At 31.9% G+C, this 17,990-nt stretch overlaps 1 protein-coding gene across 10 annotated transcripts in view; it reads right to left on the reverse strand.

Annotated features, from left to right (window-relative positions):
• The window catches only part of LOC118204556 (uncharacterized), a 109,632-nt gene that overhangs the window by 28,851 nt on the left and 62,791 nt on the right, over positions 1-17,990 (reverse strand). For all 10 annotated transcript variants that reach the window (XM_085820964.1, XM_085820963.1, XM_085820958.1 and 7 more), the window contains 2 exons: positions 16,460-16,602; positions 1,982-2,144 (listed from right to left, as the gene is read on the reverse strand). In XM_085820964.1, coding sequence (XP_085677090.1) covers positions 1,982-2,144; positions 16,460-16,602 — 306 coding nt within the window. The remainder of the gene's footprint in view (positions 1-1,981; positions 2,145-16,459; positions 16,603-17,990) is intronic.

Below are 17,990 nucleotides of genomic sequence, written 5' to 3' on the forward strand. Positions count from 1 at the left end.
TTTCTTTCCATATGCTAAAAAAAGATTTTGCTAATAAGGGCTATTTTGAATTAAGAATAACTGATTTGTTATTCACATAAAACCAGCTCGTATGACCAGCGACGGGCTCATATGGCATTACCGAGTTGCAGAATTTAGAACCACAGAGACTGACTGCATCAGGCGGAAAGATACCTAGCTCCAGCCCTCAATAAGGCTTAAGTATATGTGGGAATTGATTTATTCAGAACCCTGATAAGCCTTAAGCATGTACAAGAAATAGGCATAAGTATAATAAATAACTAAACTAATACAATTCAGGCTTAATTGGCGATAGAAGCATGATAAAATTTAATGGAACAACTCATGATGCATAGCAAAATATGTATGCTTAAAAATGGCTAAATTTGATGATGATAGCCTCCAATTTTAAAGGTTTTTGGATATCGCAAAACCAAGGGCGAAATTTTCCAATCAACGGATTTTGTAAAGAAATTTGGAGAAGCGGTAATAAATGAAGGTTATATAAAAGAAGTTTTTCATTGTGATGACAATGCTTCTCAATCATCAAGCAAGTAATGAATGAATGAATGGCAAAATTTGTAGTATGGTTCTAAATCCAGAAAATATTGCTACCGATAGTGAAGAAAGTGACAGAGAAGTTCCTGAAAATGAGAAACTTTCGACTGACTAGTCGGAATTCTTGAAACAGCAGTTACAGGACTTCACCAATGTAACTGAACAAGAGATTATGGCTGTCTAACAGAATTAAAAAGAAAGTATTAGCACAAAAACGAAGCAACTTAAATTGAGAGAAATATTTAATAAGGTAAACAAATAAAAATTAAACTTTTTTTTGTAAATTTTGATACTCTGTAGATCATAAATAATTCATTATTTCATAAATTACGATTTCATATTTTTAATTTTATAATTTCTACATGCCATCTTACTAGGTTTAAACTGATGATCTAATATCTGGAAAAACGCCAAATGCAGAATCGACGAATTTCGGACTTTGTTTGTATGTATTTTGTTCTCCAAAACTTCATATTTTCAGAAGGCACACAATGCATGGAAGTACCACTGTCAAAAACGTATTGACGCAAGAGCAACATACCTTTAAGGGTTTTTAAGGGACTGTACCGATGTGATCTATAAACACTAAAAAAAATATTCTGATGAATACATATGGGACACACCTTGTAAATGCAAAAAATTAAATTAAAACTTAAGAAAGAAAGACTAATGAGACAGAAGGTAGAAATTAAGGGATTAGTACATAATAAATTTCAAAGTTCTTTCCAGAACACGAAGAGGTTGATTGGAAAAGAAGGCAGACTAGAAAAAAATTACTAGTACTGAACATTTTAAAATATCTGATTGTGATTTCTGTGTTAATATGAGACTAAACGCATATTATGATGAATGCCTGATTCCAATTTTTCAGAGAGGAGGAGGGAAAGGTTGTTTATCATATTAAAAATGGAAAAAATTACTAAACAAAACCATTAATGTAACAACTGTTTACAAAATTTTAAAAAAAGAAAGAAAAATAGATGGTTAACAGATGAGATTTTCCACAACAGTCACAATACAGAATATATCTGTTAAAAGTAAACTGTTCAACCTTAACAGTCATACATTCTCTGTTCCACATGGCTCTCTTATTTAGGGGGGGGGGCACAGGAATGGCGAAAGCAATTTTAATTTATATACCAATAAAGTGAATATATTTTTTCAGATTAAATTACTTGAAAATACAGGTAACTCAATTTTTTTCCACTAACTGAATTAGGTATTTTTCTTTACCGTATTTTTTAAAGATTAACCACAAACAACTGTGGACACTGCCCAAGTTAATTGTCGACTAGACACATATATAACATCTACTCACTTAGCAGGATAAATTTCATTTAGTAAATTGATGTTGTAACTTATCATTCTACATCTGTAATTTAATATGATACTAGTTCAGTAAAATAACAAGTAGCATGCAAACCTTTTGTATTAGCAGTGGATGTCTTTGATGACATATCCGTATTCACATCCCAAGTTATTCCTTGTGCTGCAGAAGCAGACTTTACAAGATTTTCTCTCTGTTTTGCAAATCTTGGAGGAAGCCTTTGTCGAGAGCGAGAACCACTTTTATTACGAGCATGTGGCTACATAAAAAAATAAAAAATCAAATATGATATATTGCATGCATTATATAGCATTTCATTCTAATACAGCATTAGTACAAATACTCTTTTAATTTAGATTAGTATGTCAATCATAGTCAACCAAGCCAGCATTCCCCTTACTTTGGGATACTACTACTGTGTTTACTTGAAAATAAGACCTTATTAAAAAAAGTAAGCCATAGTTAAGATAGTTAGCTAGAGAGGCCCCTTATTGTCAAATGACTAACTGCAGATGCAACATGCATACTCATTTGAAACAACAAGATACGGTTGGGACAAATTAGAAACTTCAGTATTCGATATGCAAAATAAAAAATTACAAGAAAAGAACTGTGGAAGACTCCAAGTATAAAAATCTTACAGCTTTCTGCAACGTAAAGGAATCTACGACGAAGTAGAGTTGGATTTACCAATGGTCCGAAAAAGCAATTAGAGTATAATAACCTCAGTCGACAAGTCAACGAGGGAAATGCCACGAAGCGTAAGTGTGGATCAGGTCTGCAACTATTATTTCCGGAATTGGAATGTACCATTTGTGAATAGATTGCAGACAGAAGAGAGTATCCAGATCGCAGGGCCAATTTTCAAGATTGCGCCCTTGCAATGGCACCACAGCTAGACAAATTCAATGGATCACAACACTCAGTGGATGGCTTCCTTCAGCACTATGAACTAAGATTGACAACATTAAGCAAACTGAAAGATTCTGAAGTGATTAAGTGTGTACTTGCATTCAAGTGTTTTGTTGAAAGCATGACTTCTATTCTTCTAACTCTTCGAACATGATTACTATGGATGAATCTGCAGGGTTTATGGGTCAAAGGTCTCAAACTACCATTGATTAAAAGGGTACCTCAGCGATACAGTACATTCCCTTCACAGGCAGCAATGAGAAAATGTGTCAATTTATTACTCTGATTTTTTTGCGAGGCAGCCAAAGAGGTATGCTAGTGTGGGATTCCGCCAGAATTAACTGCACTGTGAGCATGAAGTTATTTGCCGAAAAAAGAATCAAATAATGATTCTTGCAGGAGTGGCTGCAAAACTCAAACTCTTGATATTTCAATAAACAATCCATTTAAACACCAATCACACATGGAAATCAATAACTATAATGAAAATATAATGGAGAGAAATAAACAAGGAAATTAATGCAATAACGGATCTTATTTTCAGGGAAACATGGTGTAAATGCTAAAATTATTATGAATATTTCTCATTTCAAACAGAATTTTACAGCATTTACTAAACATAAACAGTATAAACATTTTTCAGCCAGAAATTTCCTCAGTATTACTCAGTTGGGGAAAGAATACTGTCATCATTACGCAAATATTTCTTCACTGCAATAATAGGTAGGGAAACAGGCTTAATAACTCAAGTTTTCCGAATAATTCATATACAACATCTCCAGCCACCATAAAAAAAGGGAATACATAATATGCATCTTTCAGATCACTTCTGAATTTAACATGAAAATCTTAAATGGTCAATTCTTAAATCTTTTGTTTTTGATGTAACCCACAGGCCACTTTTTATCTAGAAACACAAGCATCATGCTTTGACTGTAGTTCTGATAGTGCACTTACTATGCATATTATTTCCATATACAGGACAATGATTTCTCAGAAAATAAATGTCATAAAAAATCATAGGATTGACAGATTTTAATATTTTCATCAATGAAATCCATTTTGCTATACGTACTTTATATTAGCACTGCAGTACGTAAATTTTAAGACACCTTTTGCTGCTAAGTCTTATAATTAGCATTATAAAAATCAAATGTTACTCATCACTATTTTAACAATTTCTAGGAATAAAAAAGCACTGCAAAATTTTGACAAATATCTTCACAGTATTTTTTCAGAGGAGCTTAAAACAAACTTTACTAAAAGGCCATGCAAAAATTTTCTAAAATTATGTCAGTATACTCAATGCATAAACAAATAGATGTATTCGACTAAGGGCAAGAAGGAAATTAATATAAGATCAGGCCTTATTTTCAAGGAAAACATGGTAAATGTAAAATTATGAATATTTTTCATTTCAAACAGAATTTTATAGCACCTACTAAACAGTAAAAAAGGTTTCAGCCAGAAATTTCCTCAGTATTACTCAGTTGGGGAAAGAATACTGTCATCATTAAGCAAATATTTCTTCAATGCAATATTAAGTAGGGGAAAGGACTCTCATGTGACAAGCATAATTCAAGTTTTCCCAATAATTCATATATCATATCTCCACCAAAAATCCCAAGCATTATGTGGTTTAAATGGCACACAACTTGGAAAGGTTATTAGCATCAGACACATGTTGAGAGTACACAGTTAAAACACACAAAACAATTAAGCACAATCACAAATTTAACACAACAGACATATAAAATCAAAACAAGAAATAAAATGATGAATATTTAGATGAAGTTACTCACGATTTATATAAAAATATAAAATGTGAAGCAGTGACTCATGATTTATATAAAATATGAAATGTGTTTAAATTACATTAAAATACATGGGTATTATCAAATTAGATGATAAAAACATGCTTCTTTCAAATACTGAAATTAGTATTGACCTCTTTCCCGATTATTCGGTCAAGAGGCAAGCCAGAGTCATTAAAATACATGCAGTCAACTAAAAAGTGACACAATATCAGAACACTCACACAGAAAGAAAAAACAGGTTCACTCTTGGCCTTTTGAGTCGCAACTCGAAAACCCACGCATAACGCTCTAACATATACAGTTGCAAAGTTCATAGTCGCCACATAACAACATAATAGAGTATTAGGAGAAAATCAGTAATGACATACGAGTGTGAAAATTCAACTACCGATACTAGTGGCCAATCAATACACCCCGCTGCCTGTGGCTCCAGCCAATCAGGCGGGTACTAAGTGCAAGCAGAAATAGTACAAGGAGGCGAAGTACGATAAGCAGTAGAGTTAAAAAGAAATGCCAGTGATTGCTTTCAGACGAGGTAAGACGTGACGGTGTGACCAGTAAATAATAATATAAATAATAGCAAAATAACAGAAACAGCAAGCCAGCATTAATACATCAATAATTAAAGTATCATAATAGAAATTGGATGAAGGTATCAAATTAATGCAACGTGGGACTCCAAAAAAAAAGGAGGGGAACAAGGGATGATGCACAGTTCATAGAATGTATTAACTATAGGGAATAACAATGGTTGATGGTGTAATTAAAAGTGGGAGATTAATTAATATTTGAAAGTTGAGATAACTCCTCAAGAAGGAGGTGTCTGTGTGTGAGATGAGAGTAACTAATTCTTAAAGGTGTTAACAACACTTCCTCCCTCCAGTTTCGCATGGAGTCCCAATATTCAATTAGAGGTTTCACACTTTAAAGTTTATTGAGAAACTGAGCATCCTGCAATCACTGCCACCTATTTAGGATTTTTCTCTTGACAACCTTGATTTAATATCCATCAGAGGACATGCAGGCTGCATAAGTCAACAGCAGATTTGGCTGCAATGTTTGACAGTTCGGTTTCCCGATACCAACATTGCCAGGCACTCGGCAGTGCAGAATTTTATAACCATGCTTTTGCAACAATAACTCGAGAATATCTACAACAGGACTGTGAGCAGCTTCTAGAAATTTCAAAGCATTGTACAAGTCTGTATAAATTATGAATTTTTTATGGCATAGATTTGATGTGTACAGATGCACAGAACATATAGCAGATAGTTCTGATGTTAAGACTGAGGAAGCGTAGTGCAAACTTCTGCTCTCAGTGTGGTCTTCAATTACAAATATTATCCCAACATGACCACTTTACTTAGATCCATCTGCATATATATAAGTCTTTAATCCGGACCTCAAAGATACAAACTTTCTGCGCACGCATAGCGTTTACGTATGTATAACGGACGGTATAAGCTAAGCTAAAATTATATATTTCAGTTAATGTTGCAGATTGCGTTGTTCCATAATCTTTTAATTGGATCTGGCTTATTATTTTTTGCAGATTGTTAGAGCAATTTTATAAAAAGCTTGAACTTTCGATTATGTCAAAAAGAGTTTCCGATTCTGGAGCTGCCAAAGGATCTACAAAGCGAAAGCATGTTTCGATGTCCATCAACAAAAAGTGGAATTGCTGCAAAAAATGGATAAAGGCATGAAGAAAGTGACACAGAAGTTAGTGAAAACGAAAAAATTTCAATTGACAAGTTAGTCGGTATTCTCGGCGCAGCAATTACAGGACTTGAACGGCGGAACTTTGTAACTGAACAAGAAATCATGTCTGTTTATAGAATTAAATAGAAAGTATTAGCACATAAAACGAAGCAACTTAAACAACTTACATTGAAAGAAATGTTTAATAAAGTAAACAAATATTAAGCTTTTTTTGTAAATTTTGATACCCTTTAGATCATAATTGCTGTTTATTTCATAAATTACGATTTCATATTTTTTATTTTATAATTTCTGCATGCCATCTTACCAGATTTAAATTGATCTATAATCTGGAATCGCCGAAGTTCCGTTGAGTCCGGATAAAAGACTTTGTACTGTATAGGAACATAACTGCTATATTTATGCCTGTGCTCAGCAAACAGTCTCATTAGTGTTTTACGTGGTTGCGGAAAACTTCCAAGATGATCACTTCTGTACTTTCCCAAGGTGGAATTTGGAAATGCTGTACTGCTTGGGGGTGGGATACGAGACAGAGTTCCTCAATCAGACTCCAAGCATCATGCTCTCACTATATTTCTGATAGTGCATTTACCATGCATTATATTTCTATTTACAGGACATAATGATTCCTCAGAAAATGAATGATGTCATAAAAAATCATAGGATTGACAGATTTTTAATACTTTCATCAATGAAAGCCATTATGTTTTGCTTTACGTACTTCATATTAGTACCGTAAATTATGACACTTTAGCGTACATAAATATACAAATTTGCAACCAAGTCATATAATTAGCATTACAAAAATCAAATGTTAATACTATTTTAACAAAATACCTCCACAGTATTTTTTTCAGTGGAGGATAATAAACACAAAATTCATTAAAATATCTAACAAAAATTTTCCAAAATTATATGTCAGCATAAACAAATAGATGGATAAGACCAAGTATTATTTTTCAAGGAAAACATGGTTAATGGTAAAATTATTATGAATATTTCTCATTTCCAACAGAATATTACAGCATTTACTAAACAGTATAAAAAATTTTCAGCCAGAAATTTCCTCAGTATTACTCAGTTGGGGAAAGAATACTGTCATCATTAAGCAAATATTTCTTCATCTAATATTAGGTAGGGAAAGGACTGATGTCACACACTTAATAACTCAAGTTTTCCCAATAATTCATATACATCTACAGCCACCATAAAAAAAAAGGGAATACATAATATGCATTTCTTTCAGATCACTTCTGAATTTAACATGAAAATCTGAAATGGTCAATTTTTAAATCTTTTGTTTTTAGTGTAACCCACAGGCCACTTTTTATCTAGAAATACAACAGGGTTGCCACTCAAACAGGAGAATGAAATTCCCTGACTTTTCCAGGTGCGTTTCAAGAAAATTCCAGTCTATCCGCGTAATGTACGTTGGCTACGCTAAGAGGTAAATTATGGTATTACTTGTACTGTGTAGCAAATTCACTTAATTATTCAATAAATCCCAGGACATTTATTCTTAATTATTCTTGGTATACTTTGTTTGATAATTTTGTTTACTTTTCCACTTAAGAAACTTAATAAAATTTAAGATATATACATTGGATAACAAATGTATGTTTTATTTAATTATTACTCATGATCATCACCAGTTCAACACGAGGCTAATCCGGTCCTTATAAATCACAACGCAATGCTAAATACGTAGTTAGGTTAGATTTTAGGTAAATTTAATTTGTGTGAGGTATGTTCTTAAAAAGCACCTTAACACTTGAAAACACAAATTATAATAGTTCTTGTTTTCTCCATTGAAGATTGAGATTAGAATCTTCCCAATCTGGAATAAAATAAGGCTTTTTTTGCAGACATTCTGCAGCTAAACGAAACAAAGAAATCTATTTTAATAAATTGAGGTATTTTATATTTAGTTCGCAGCATACATAAGAAAAAAATATGTGCATTAAATTTCTTGATGGTATGTCATCATACTGCTAGAATTAATTTCAAGATTATGCCAGAGAAAATTTCCTGAAATTTAGAAATATTATTTACTAATAATTAATAAATTTAGAGGGAAGAAGCATCATTAAATTACACGAATAACATAAAAATAAAGATAATTACTTAAAAATTGAATTAGAATAATCAACGATATTTTAGCGAATATAGTTATATTACATGGTTAGCCTAGATGACAGATTACTATTTTTTATTTTACTGCAAAATGGCAAGGTATTTATTAAAAAGAAAAGTTTAAAAAGATTTTGCGGTAAAATTCTAGTATACGGTAAGGCTTTGGCACGATTTTGAAAATTGTCAGCAAGACCAAAATGACCCGTTTACTGCGCATCATCATGTCGCCAAATCCATACATGGAGATTATTTTAACCAAAAAACGTCTATCCAAAGAATCTCTAATTCTTTGGTCTATGTAAAGAAGAAAATTTTCCATACAAGTAAAATGATTTTACGCCGCTAGAATGCGGAGGGAAAATTTGCCAAGGGATTTGGCGACGGAACCTGGCTCTCCGCGATGTGTACCGGAAATTGAGAAACGTGTTAAGAAGAAACGTTCTTTGACAAAAAGAAAGCTACAAAAATCCGTTTTTAAATTATTGCGAAAAATCCAAGAAGAAACGTTTTATCAAAGGACGTTTCTTCTTGGATTTTTCGCAATAATTTTAAAAACGGATTTTCGTAGTTTCCCCCCCCTGAAAATTACTAACCTATGAATTAATTTACTTGCGCCAAAAAATATTTTCTTTTAATTTAGAGTTTAACTACTTGCGCTAAGACTAAACTTCACGGTTGCGGTGCAGTGCGCTACAATATAGCAAGTGGTAAAGTGTCTCATTTATGCCGCTCCGCATCTGCGAGTGCAATCCAGAGCTGTAACTCGAGAAATAAACAATCTCGTTGTTAGGCGACGTGTGCACCATGTTATTTTCATTTTTGCGATAAATGCTTATCGACGTGGTGTTCACGTCGCTCGCAGTTTGCGACAAAAACATCTCGACGTGCGCACGTCTTTTTAGCGCAAGTGGTTAAATAATTTTAAAGGATATTCATTTAATGAACTCTTGATAACGTGACCTTCGAACTTCGACACCGGTTTCCAGCTTTGGCGGCAGATATATCACGCATGCACGGCTGTTTCCCTCTATGATGGAACGGAGCCACGTCTGTTGCAGAGAGGTTTTCCTTCTTTACAATACATATTCTTTGATTCTAACCTCCATGGTACCGTATACTATGATTAAACTCATTTTGTTTTATACGAGAACAGGTACTTTCTTTAGTTCATGCACTGCACATGCGATTCTCGAGAATACTGGAAACCAAAAGTTGCGGGAAACTAAAAGGCAATCAAATTGGAGCTGCGAAAATTGGCTCTATGCCAGCAGACACTCACGTGATAGACAATTCGCCAAAAAAGTTATCTCTTCCGCCGTCGGCGCAAAAATCGCTTTTTTTGGCGGGATCATTGTATGAACTTCCCTGACTTTTCCAGATTTTGACAAAAATACTTAAATTCCCTGACTTTTCCCTGAATTTTTTGGTCAATTTTCGAATTCCCTGACTTTTCCCGGTTTTCCAGGTAGCGTGGCAACCCTGATACAAGCATCGTGCTTTGACTATAGTTCCGATAAACACAATTTTTTACAGGGTTCATAGCCACATTTTAGTTAAAAAAATAAGCACCTATAAGCACTTTTCAAGCACATTTTAAGGAAAAAATAAGCACCTGTCTAATTACATTATACACAACTGCATAACCTTAAAAGAAAAATTAAGACTTGTAATTTAAAATATAAGCAATGCAATATTTATTAAGAAAATGAGCATTACTTCACAACCATGGAAAACAATTTTTTTTTTTAAATTTTAAATGACAGTTCAATTTACAGAATTAGTTTACAATGAGAAGGAAAAAAAAAAAAAAAACTATGCAGAACTAAATTATATTACAAGATTTAATGATGAAATTTCAGTTCAAAATATAGAAAATAAATAATCATAAGCCATATTAATTGTATTCGTTTGGCACCTAATAAAAAATACAATTTATTTTTCCACTCATATTAATATTTAAATAATTTAACTTAAATCCAAATTCTGAATAATTTCTAAATTTTCATTGCATAACAGTTTTCCTTAACATATATTCCAAGCAAAGTAATTTAAGTAAAAAAAGAGGCACATTTCTAAAATCAGAAGACGGGATCATGCAGTCTCCTTTAACAGTAAAAGCTTAACTAACCCGCATACTCGGAAATTGCCAAATATTCCGGATAGTAACTGGAAAAAGAGGAGTGGAGGAGATAGTAGCCGTTCTTTAGATTTCTCGGCTAAATAAATGATTTTGACATTTCGATATGTGCATCATATAAAAACAGACCAACGGAACTGAGAAATATTCTGCTTAGAAAAACTCTTTTAAGTGTTCATAAACAAATCTCAGACTGAACATCAAAATTAATTATCTCTGCAAAATACCGCAAACGTTATTGCACAATACGTGCGGTGTAATTCTTCCACATGAGATATTACGCAATCGGAATCAACAGCTGTCCGTATTCGGAGAATAAAGAACTAAATAAAGGAAAAGAAAGAGACTTACTAATTTCAGGTGTTTCTGATTTTAAGTTTCAACAGACTGCATTAAATTTCCGGAATAGAATAAATCTTCGCTTAGGTTGGGTAGACCGCAAAAACTTTTAGTCCTATTCAATCCAAATTGGACAGTGGTGGGGGGGGAGAGAAATTATTTTGACTATTCGATTACTTTCCTTTTATTTAAGCCATTCTGAATATTATTCCCTAGAAAGCTAATCTGTGTTAAAACACACCCATTTTTGGAAGTTTATCTATACTTCAGCAGTTACTGCAACTATATTATTATAAATATTCATGCATATACTCATAATATAAGCATAACGTTCATAATAAACACGAATATGAACTGACCACGTGGAACGAGAATGCAAATTATTAAAATATTGATAAATTCAAACGTGAGTAGTATTTGGGTGGGAGGAAAAGAATACCGAATGTAGAAGAATTTTCTACCATTTTCGCAATTCTTTGACCAATAGAACGACGTGCACCTGTCTGTACTCTCGTGCGCACCATAGGTTACAGTAATGCAGAGAAAGGGGAGGAAAAGCAATTTCCGGGAGTATGATTCACCATCTGACGTTGCATATAAGGAAGAAAAGTTGTTTATTTAGTTTCGACTTTGGTACAGAAAAAAAAAAAAAAAAAAAAAAAACACCACATTCATTTAAAAAAAAAAAGGATAAAAAAGCACTAAAAGCACAAAATAAGCACTAAAAATAAAAAAAATAAGGGCTTTAAAGAAAAAGTAAGCACCTATAAGGGCCTTTATATTTTATTTTCAAATATAAGGACTTATAAGCACTTGTAAGGACCGCTACGAACCCTGTTTTAGCTAAGTCATATAATTAGCACTACAAAAATCCTCACTATTTTAAAAATTCCTAGAAATAAAAAAAGCACTGCAAAATTTTTACAAATTATCTTCACAGTATTTTTTTCCCAATGGAGGATGATAAAACAAATTAATGAAAATGACATTGAGAAATTTTCCAAAACTTTTTGTCAGTACACTTAATGCATAAACAGATTCGACTAAGGGCAACCAGCCAATGAAGAAGTGTGCCTCTGTGGAAGACTTTAAGGGTAACTAACTCGCCTGTTGAAGCTATATGAGGGATGTAACAATTTCTTAGAAAATTATGTTACAAAAAATCATGAGCCAGACAAATTTTAATATTTCCTTCAATGAAATTTAGGTACTATATTAATATTGCATTATGTAATTAAATAATATTTTCAGATATAACAAACAATAACGGAATAAATGGTTATAATTAAACACCACAAATCAAAATGCTAAATTAATCATCATTTTAACAGCTTCTCAAGATTAAAAGTCAACACACAAAAGTCCTCACAGCTTTTCTGAGTTAGTCGAGTTAGTGAAAGAAAACTGCCAGCAATAAAAACAAAAGTAAGTTTTATCTTTTTTTACTGAATTTGAGATAAAAAGCATCAAACAAATTTTCAAAGTTTTCCTTATATTTGAAAATATTGTTTTTTTTTTTTTTTTTTTTTCCTGTTGGAGAAAGAAAATTGTCATTATTTAAAAAATAAAAGCAAGCTACATACATTTAACAGATATTGAATTCGATACTGAAAGTATTTAACAAATCTTCAGACAAAACATCTTCATTATTTTTTTTTTTCAGTTGGGGAAAGAAAATTGTCATCATAAGAAAAACAAAAGTAAGCTTTATCCCTTTAACAAAATTTAAATTTAAAAGCCTCAAACAAATTTTCAGGCAAAGCATCTTCACAATTTTTTCAGTTGGGGAAGGAAAACCGTCATCATAAAAACAGAAGTTTTATGTTTTTAAATGAATTTGAGATAAAAAAAGCGTCCCACAAATTTTCAGACAAAACAAATTCAATTTTTTCTGTTGGGGGGGAAAAATGTCATCGTTTAAAAAAATAAAGCAAGTTTCATACATTTAACAAATATTGAATTAAAAAAGAATTAAACAAAATTTCAGACAAAACATCTTCAATTTCCACACCCCAGTTGGGGAAAGAAAAATGGCATCCTAAGAAACAAAAGTATGCTTCAGCCTTTCAACATTATTCATATTTAAAAGACTACAATAAATTTTCAGACAAACCATCTTCACAGTCTTCTCAGTTGGGGAAAGAAAATTGTCATCATAGAACAGAAGTTCTTGGATTGAAAAGTTTAAAAGATAAAAACGATTTGCTGGAATAAGCAAAATCAAAATTCATGTAAAATACCCCGACTAATAAATTGTCTACAAAAGAAATTATTAAAACGCATAACTTTTCCTTTATTTATTGCAAACTGAAAATTTTTAATTTCATTTTTTGATGGAGAAAACGTATATTTTAAAAACAAAAATTCTTTCAAAATACGAGAAATAATCTTTGAACTGATGTTTTTGTTAACTTAGGTGATACTTGCTATATGTAAACAATAATCCTGAAAACTAACCACACACTAACATATTTTAAGCTAAATTTACTTGAAAAACTTCTTTCCAATTGTAGATTCAACATGTTTAAGATGCAGCAAAAATTAACCTTTTTATCTTACATTAAGATGTCTAACCCATTAAATTATAAATGTAATTTCTGCATTTTTGCCTCACCCTCTGAGTGGTGCAGGTTTTTGGACCTGTCATAGACCTGTATTTAAAAGAAATTTTAATAGCTAAGTTTGTACATTTACCTTTTTTGTCTCTATTTTCATAAACTAACTTGTAATGTAATTATATTACATTTAAAATCATATTTATATTACTAAAAGAAATTTTAATAGCTAAGTTTGTACATTTACCTTTTTTGTCTCTATTTTCATAAACTAACTTGTAATGTAATTAATTATATTACATTTAAAATCATATTTATATTACTAACCCATTCCGAACGGGCATACAGCCAACACATCACCAGAGAATGCACATAAGGGATGAGTGATGCATATGTGCATTTTAAGCTAAAACATTTTTCAAAGACCATTAGATGGCATTTTGTGTCCATTACTTTAAAAAAAGGCTTTAGGATCCTGACCTTCACTTTGATCACTTTCTGCATAACAATGGGGGAGGGAAAGAAAGCATAATGTAAACAAACAGAGCTTCTTTCTGGTTTAAAAAAAAAAGGATAAAAGATTCAATGGGATTACTATGTAGGATTCTATTATGCTTTGCAATGTTTTATATCTTGCTTACTTCCCTTTTTATTTCCTAAAACATCAACTTGTTTAACATTGCGAGAAAGCATTATTTATGGGGAGGAAGAGATATCTCGCTTGGTAAATGAGCTAATTAAGGACTTGGATGAAAGTGATGATTCGTTTCCTAAGATCCCAATCACATTATTTTTCATCTACGTGGGAATTGACGGAGAAAGGGACAATTCTCAGAACCCGCACAATTCCAGGAAACCCACGTAGCTAGGTTATCATTTTCACTTACTACAAAAACTTGAATGCCACACAATAATTGATTACCGTTCATATTGGGATCATGTAATGCTTCAGAAGCAGAACTTTTATCTGATTGGTTGTCTCTACCCGGAACAGAGGTCCAGCCCAGACATTTTCGGCGAGGTTTGAAAAAATCCTGTACAACATTGTTTCCGTAGCTAGGTGGGACTCTTTTTTCTAGGAATTCTCCCGTTTAAACCAGTGCTTCCAGAACCTCATTTCTCAGTAAAGTCCCTATGTGTGATAACCTCTTAAAGCGATATTTCTAGCGATTTATGTATAAACACGGTATCAGAGACTGAACTCTGAACTCACAGAGTGTATACTTCTCATTGAAAGATTTTGTTACTGCTTGTAAATACTCCTTTCTTGATTTTTTTTACTAATTTTAAAGTTTAATGTAATTTGTCAGTTATAATTTTGGAATAATTTGAATGATGCTTGCAAATTATTTCTGAAGGCAAGCAATTTCTTAAAAAACATTTTCTTGTGAACTAAAAGAAAAAGATTATTAAATACTAATTTTAGCATATATGATAGCTTAAGTAACAATCTACAAAAATTATGATTTTACGGCATAAACCTTTTTTGGGAGGCAATTTTTTTTTAAACTTGTCCCATGGGATGATTCCTTTTGACTTTCCCAAGGGAGGGTCTTAAAAAAAGACCCGCCTTCTCGAAAGGGTTAAGATATGCAAGAAAGAAAAATATCTTAAATTATAAGCTAATATATATATCAAATGACAAAAAATCTCATGACCAAAAGACAGTGATGGCACTCAGAGGGTTACACAAAAGTCTATAAATGATTTCTCAGAAAACGAACTGTCATAAATCACAGGACTGACAGACATACTTTTATCAAATTTTTTAAACTCAAAATTTTGTTTGATGGCAACATTTATTAAAACTGTATTACAAAATAGCACAAATAAATAACACACAAGACTTTTCCTTTTTTTCTATTTTCAGACAAAAATTCTTCATGGTTTTCAGTTGGGGAAAGAAAATTGTCATCATCAAATAGCAAAAGATTATGGAGTTTAAAAATTCAAATCTACTTCCAGCACTTAACATTTCACAAAATGCAGGCACCTAAATTTTTAAATAACATATTTATATTATAAAATGAAGTGGAAATATATGTAGCATAATCTGCTCATTTAGAAATAAGACTTCGCATTTCTAACAAATGACATGATTTAATTTTTTTAAATTATGGAAAATTAAAGCATAGCTGCAAACCTTGAAATAAGGAAAACAGTTTCGAGGAGTTTATGCAGCACCATATAAAAAGAATTTCACACCTTCTCTTAAGCTTAGTGAAAGGGCCTAATCTTATTCCTTAGGGGGGGGGGGGGAAGACAACTTTTTCTATATTTTTATATTCAGTTTTCATGAATAAGAAAACTTTTATTCACGTTGTGCTATTTATAAATATTTTTTATACATTTCGTCTTTTTAATTTTTAAAAGCAACATTAATCTATATGTATTTAATGAGGTTTGTTAAAGTGAGGTTAATGATCTTGCAATGGTGAACGAATGCATTGAGCAAAAAGAAATTGAGAACCATTGTACTACCATGTTTAACCTACAAGCTGGATTTCATTAATAATATAAGTCTCTAGCTATATAGTGAAGTTATTTCAATAATTTCCTGAATTGCTTTCCATAATAAAATTATTCAAACCTAACTTCTATTAACAAATCAATAAAATTTTTGTAATATTTCAGCTCATTTCATATCAATAAATTTATTAAAGAATGAAATAAATTACAGGGCCTAATAATGAAACAAATTGACAACACAAGACACAACATTCTCAGCATTTCCTTTTTTTATCACTGGAAATCAATGGATTGACAGATAAATTCATCATGGAATGTCATGTTCTTGTTTACAAGAAGTGGTCAAATAGCATATTTTAAAAATTTAGTAAAACCTTTTATATGTTTGTATATATTTCTAACAAACATTATAACAACCAAATATTAATTAGAATGTAGCTTTCTATAAAATTTAACTAACACTAACTTCACACAAACACACTATCCTTACCTCTTTCTTCATTTTTTTAACTTCATTTTCTATCATCACTTTATGCCGTTTTTTGGATGTTACTTCTTGGAAACCATCATCAGTGCCACATAATAAATTAGAATCATCTCCTACTTCAGGATGGTCATCAATTATAACAACGCCTGCATCATAATAAAAATGTTAGCATATCCAAAAGCAAAATGAGGTATGTCACATAACCTTGTTATCAAAAATAATTAAATATATTTCAGTCGAAGACTTGCTTAACATTAACATAAAAATTTTTGTTGCTTTTCAATTCATAGGCAGCACTTGTGCCAAAATGCTAAATGTGGTTATTTCATATTACAAAAATTTTAAGTTGCTTTCTTGTCATAGTGCTCTTTAAAACAGGAAGCGAACCAACATGAATTATGTAACCTGTCAACTGCTAAATGATAAACAGTACTGATTAAATAAATTCTAACATAAAAAAACCACCTATATTGAAAAATTTGAATAATACATCAAAAATGATACTGCAACTAAAGATCATGCGGTAAGAACAAAGGTTTAGACAGCAGATACTACTTCAAAGGATTTGAACATTCCTTTTCTGAGAGATAGAAATTTATTTACCATAAGTACCAAGAGTTCACACACTGATAAAATTCGGTCTACTGAAATAATGAATGTATCACTGTACAACTGCCGACTGGAATAATTACATATCTTTAGTATGTCTTTCTTCTTTATTTATATTTTTATTATTTTCTTAATTCATAAATATAATTATTCATTTCTAAAAATTATGCATCATTATCATTAGCATTTCTATTCTTTCTTATACTTTATGCGAACATTTACTGCTGGTAAGTGGTGCCCCATTAACCAAAATGTATCGAGTTATCCAAAAAGTTGTGTCTCTGACGAAGCCCATTCAATAGTGACATGGGCAAAGATGACAGCCACGGCAATCTGCAAAATGCTATCATAGAGGTTCGATCTTGTAAACAAGGCCCAATTTTTTCAAATTTAGTACGGACAGCTAGACAATCAAAAGTGTGTGCAGTTGTCAATTTTGTGTCCAGGCCATGTATATCTACCAAAGATTCCATGTATATCTTCTGACTTTTAAGTCGCAGAAAATGGAGTCCTTTTGCTTGCTCAAATGAGAATCTACACATGCCAAGAGCTTTCAAGTGAAGTTAGAAACTATGGTTCCAGTGCCACTTTAGTATCTTTATCAAGGTTAAGGTGAACGTCATTCACATATAACAGGAAGAGAAGAACACTCAAAACAAAATCATGCAGAACACCTGCAAGGATTTTCTTGCCCTTAAATAGATATCCATTATAGCATACTTTAATTTTTCTACCCCTCAAGAAATCATTTATTAAGATCAGGGCATTTCCTCCCATAACCATAATGATGTACACGTTTTAAGAGTTTTTGTCTGCACAACAGTCAAATGTAGAAAACATATCAATAAAAATAGCAGTGGTCAATTTTGGTAGTCGTTCCTGGAAATCATTGAAATTGGTCTTCAGTGGCATGTTGTGTTCTGTT

The sequence above is a fragment of the Stegodyphus dumicola genome, chromosome 7 (assembly GCF_044657685.1).
Source record: "Stegodyphus dumicola isolate Sdum_Otavi_A_Nest chromosome 7, ASM4465768v1".
Classification (NCBI taxonomy): domain Eukaryota; kingdom Metazoa; phylum Arthropoda; class Arachnida; order Araneae; family Eresidae; genus Stegodyphus; species Stegodyphus dumicola.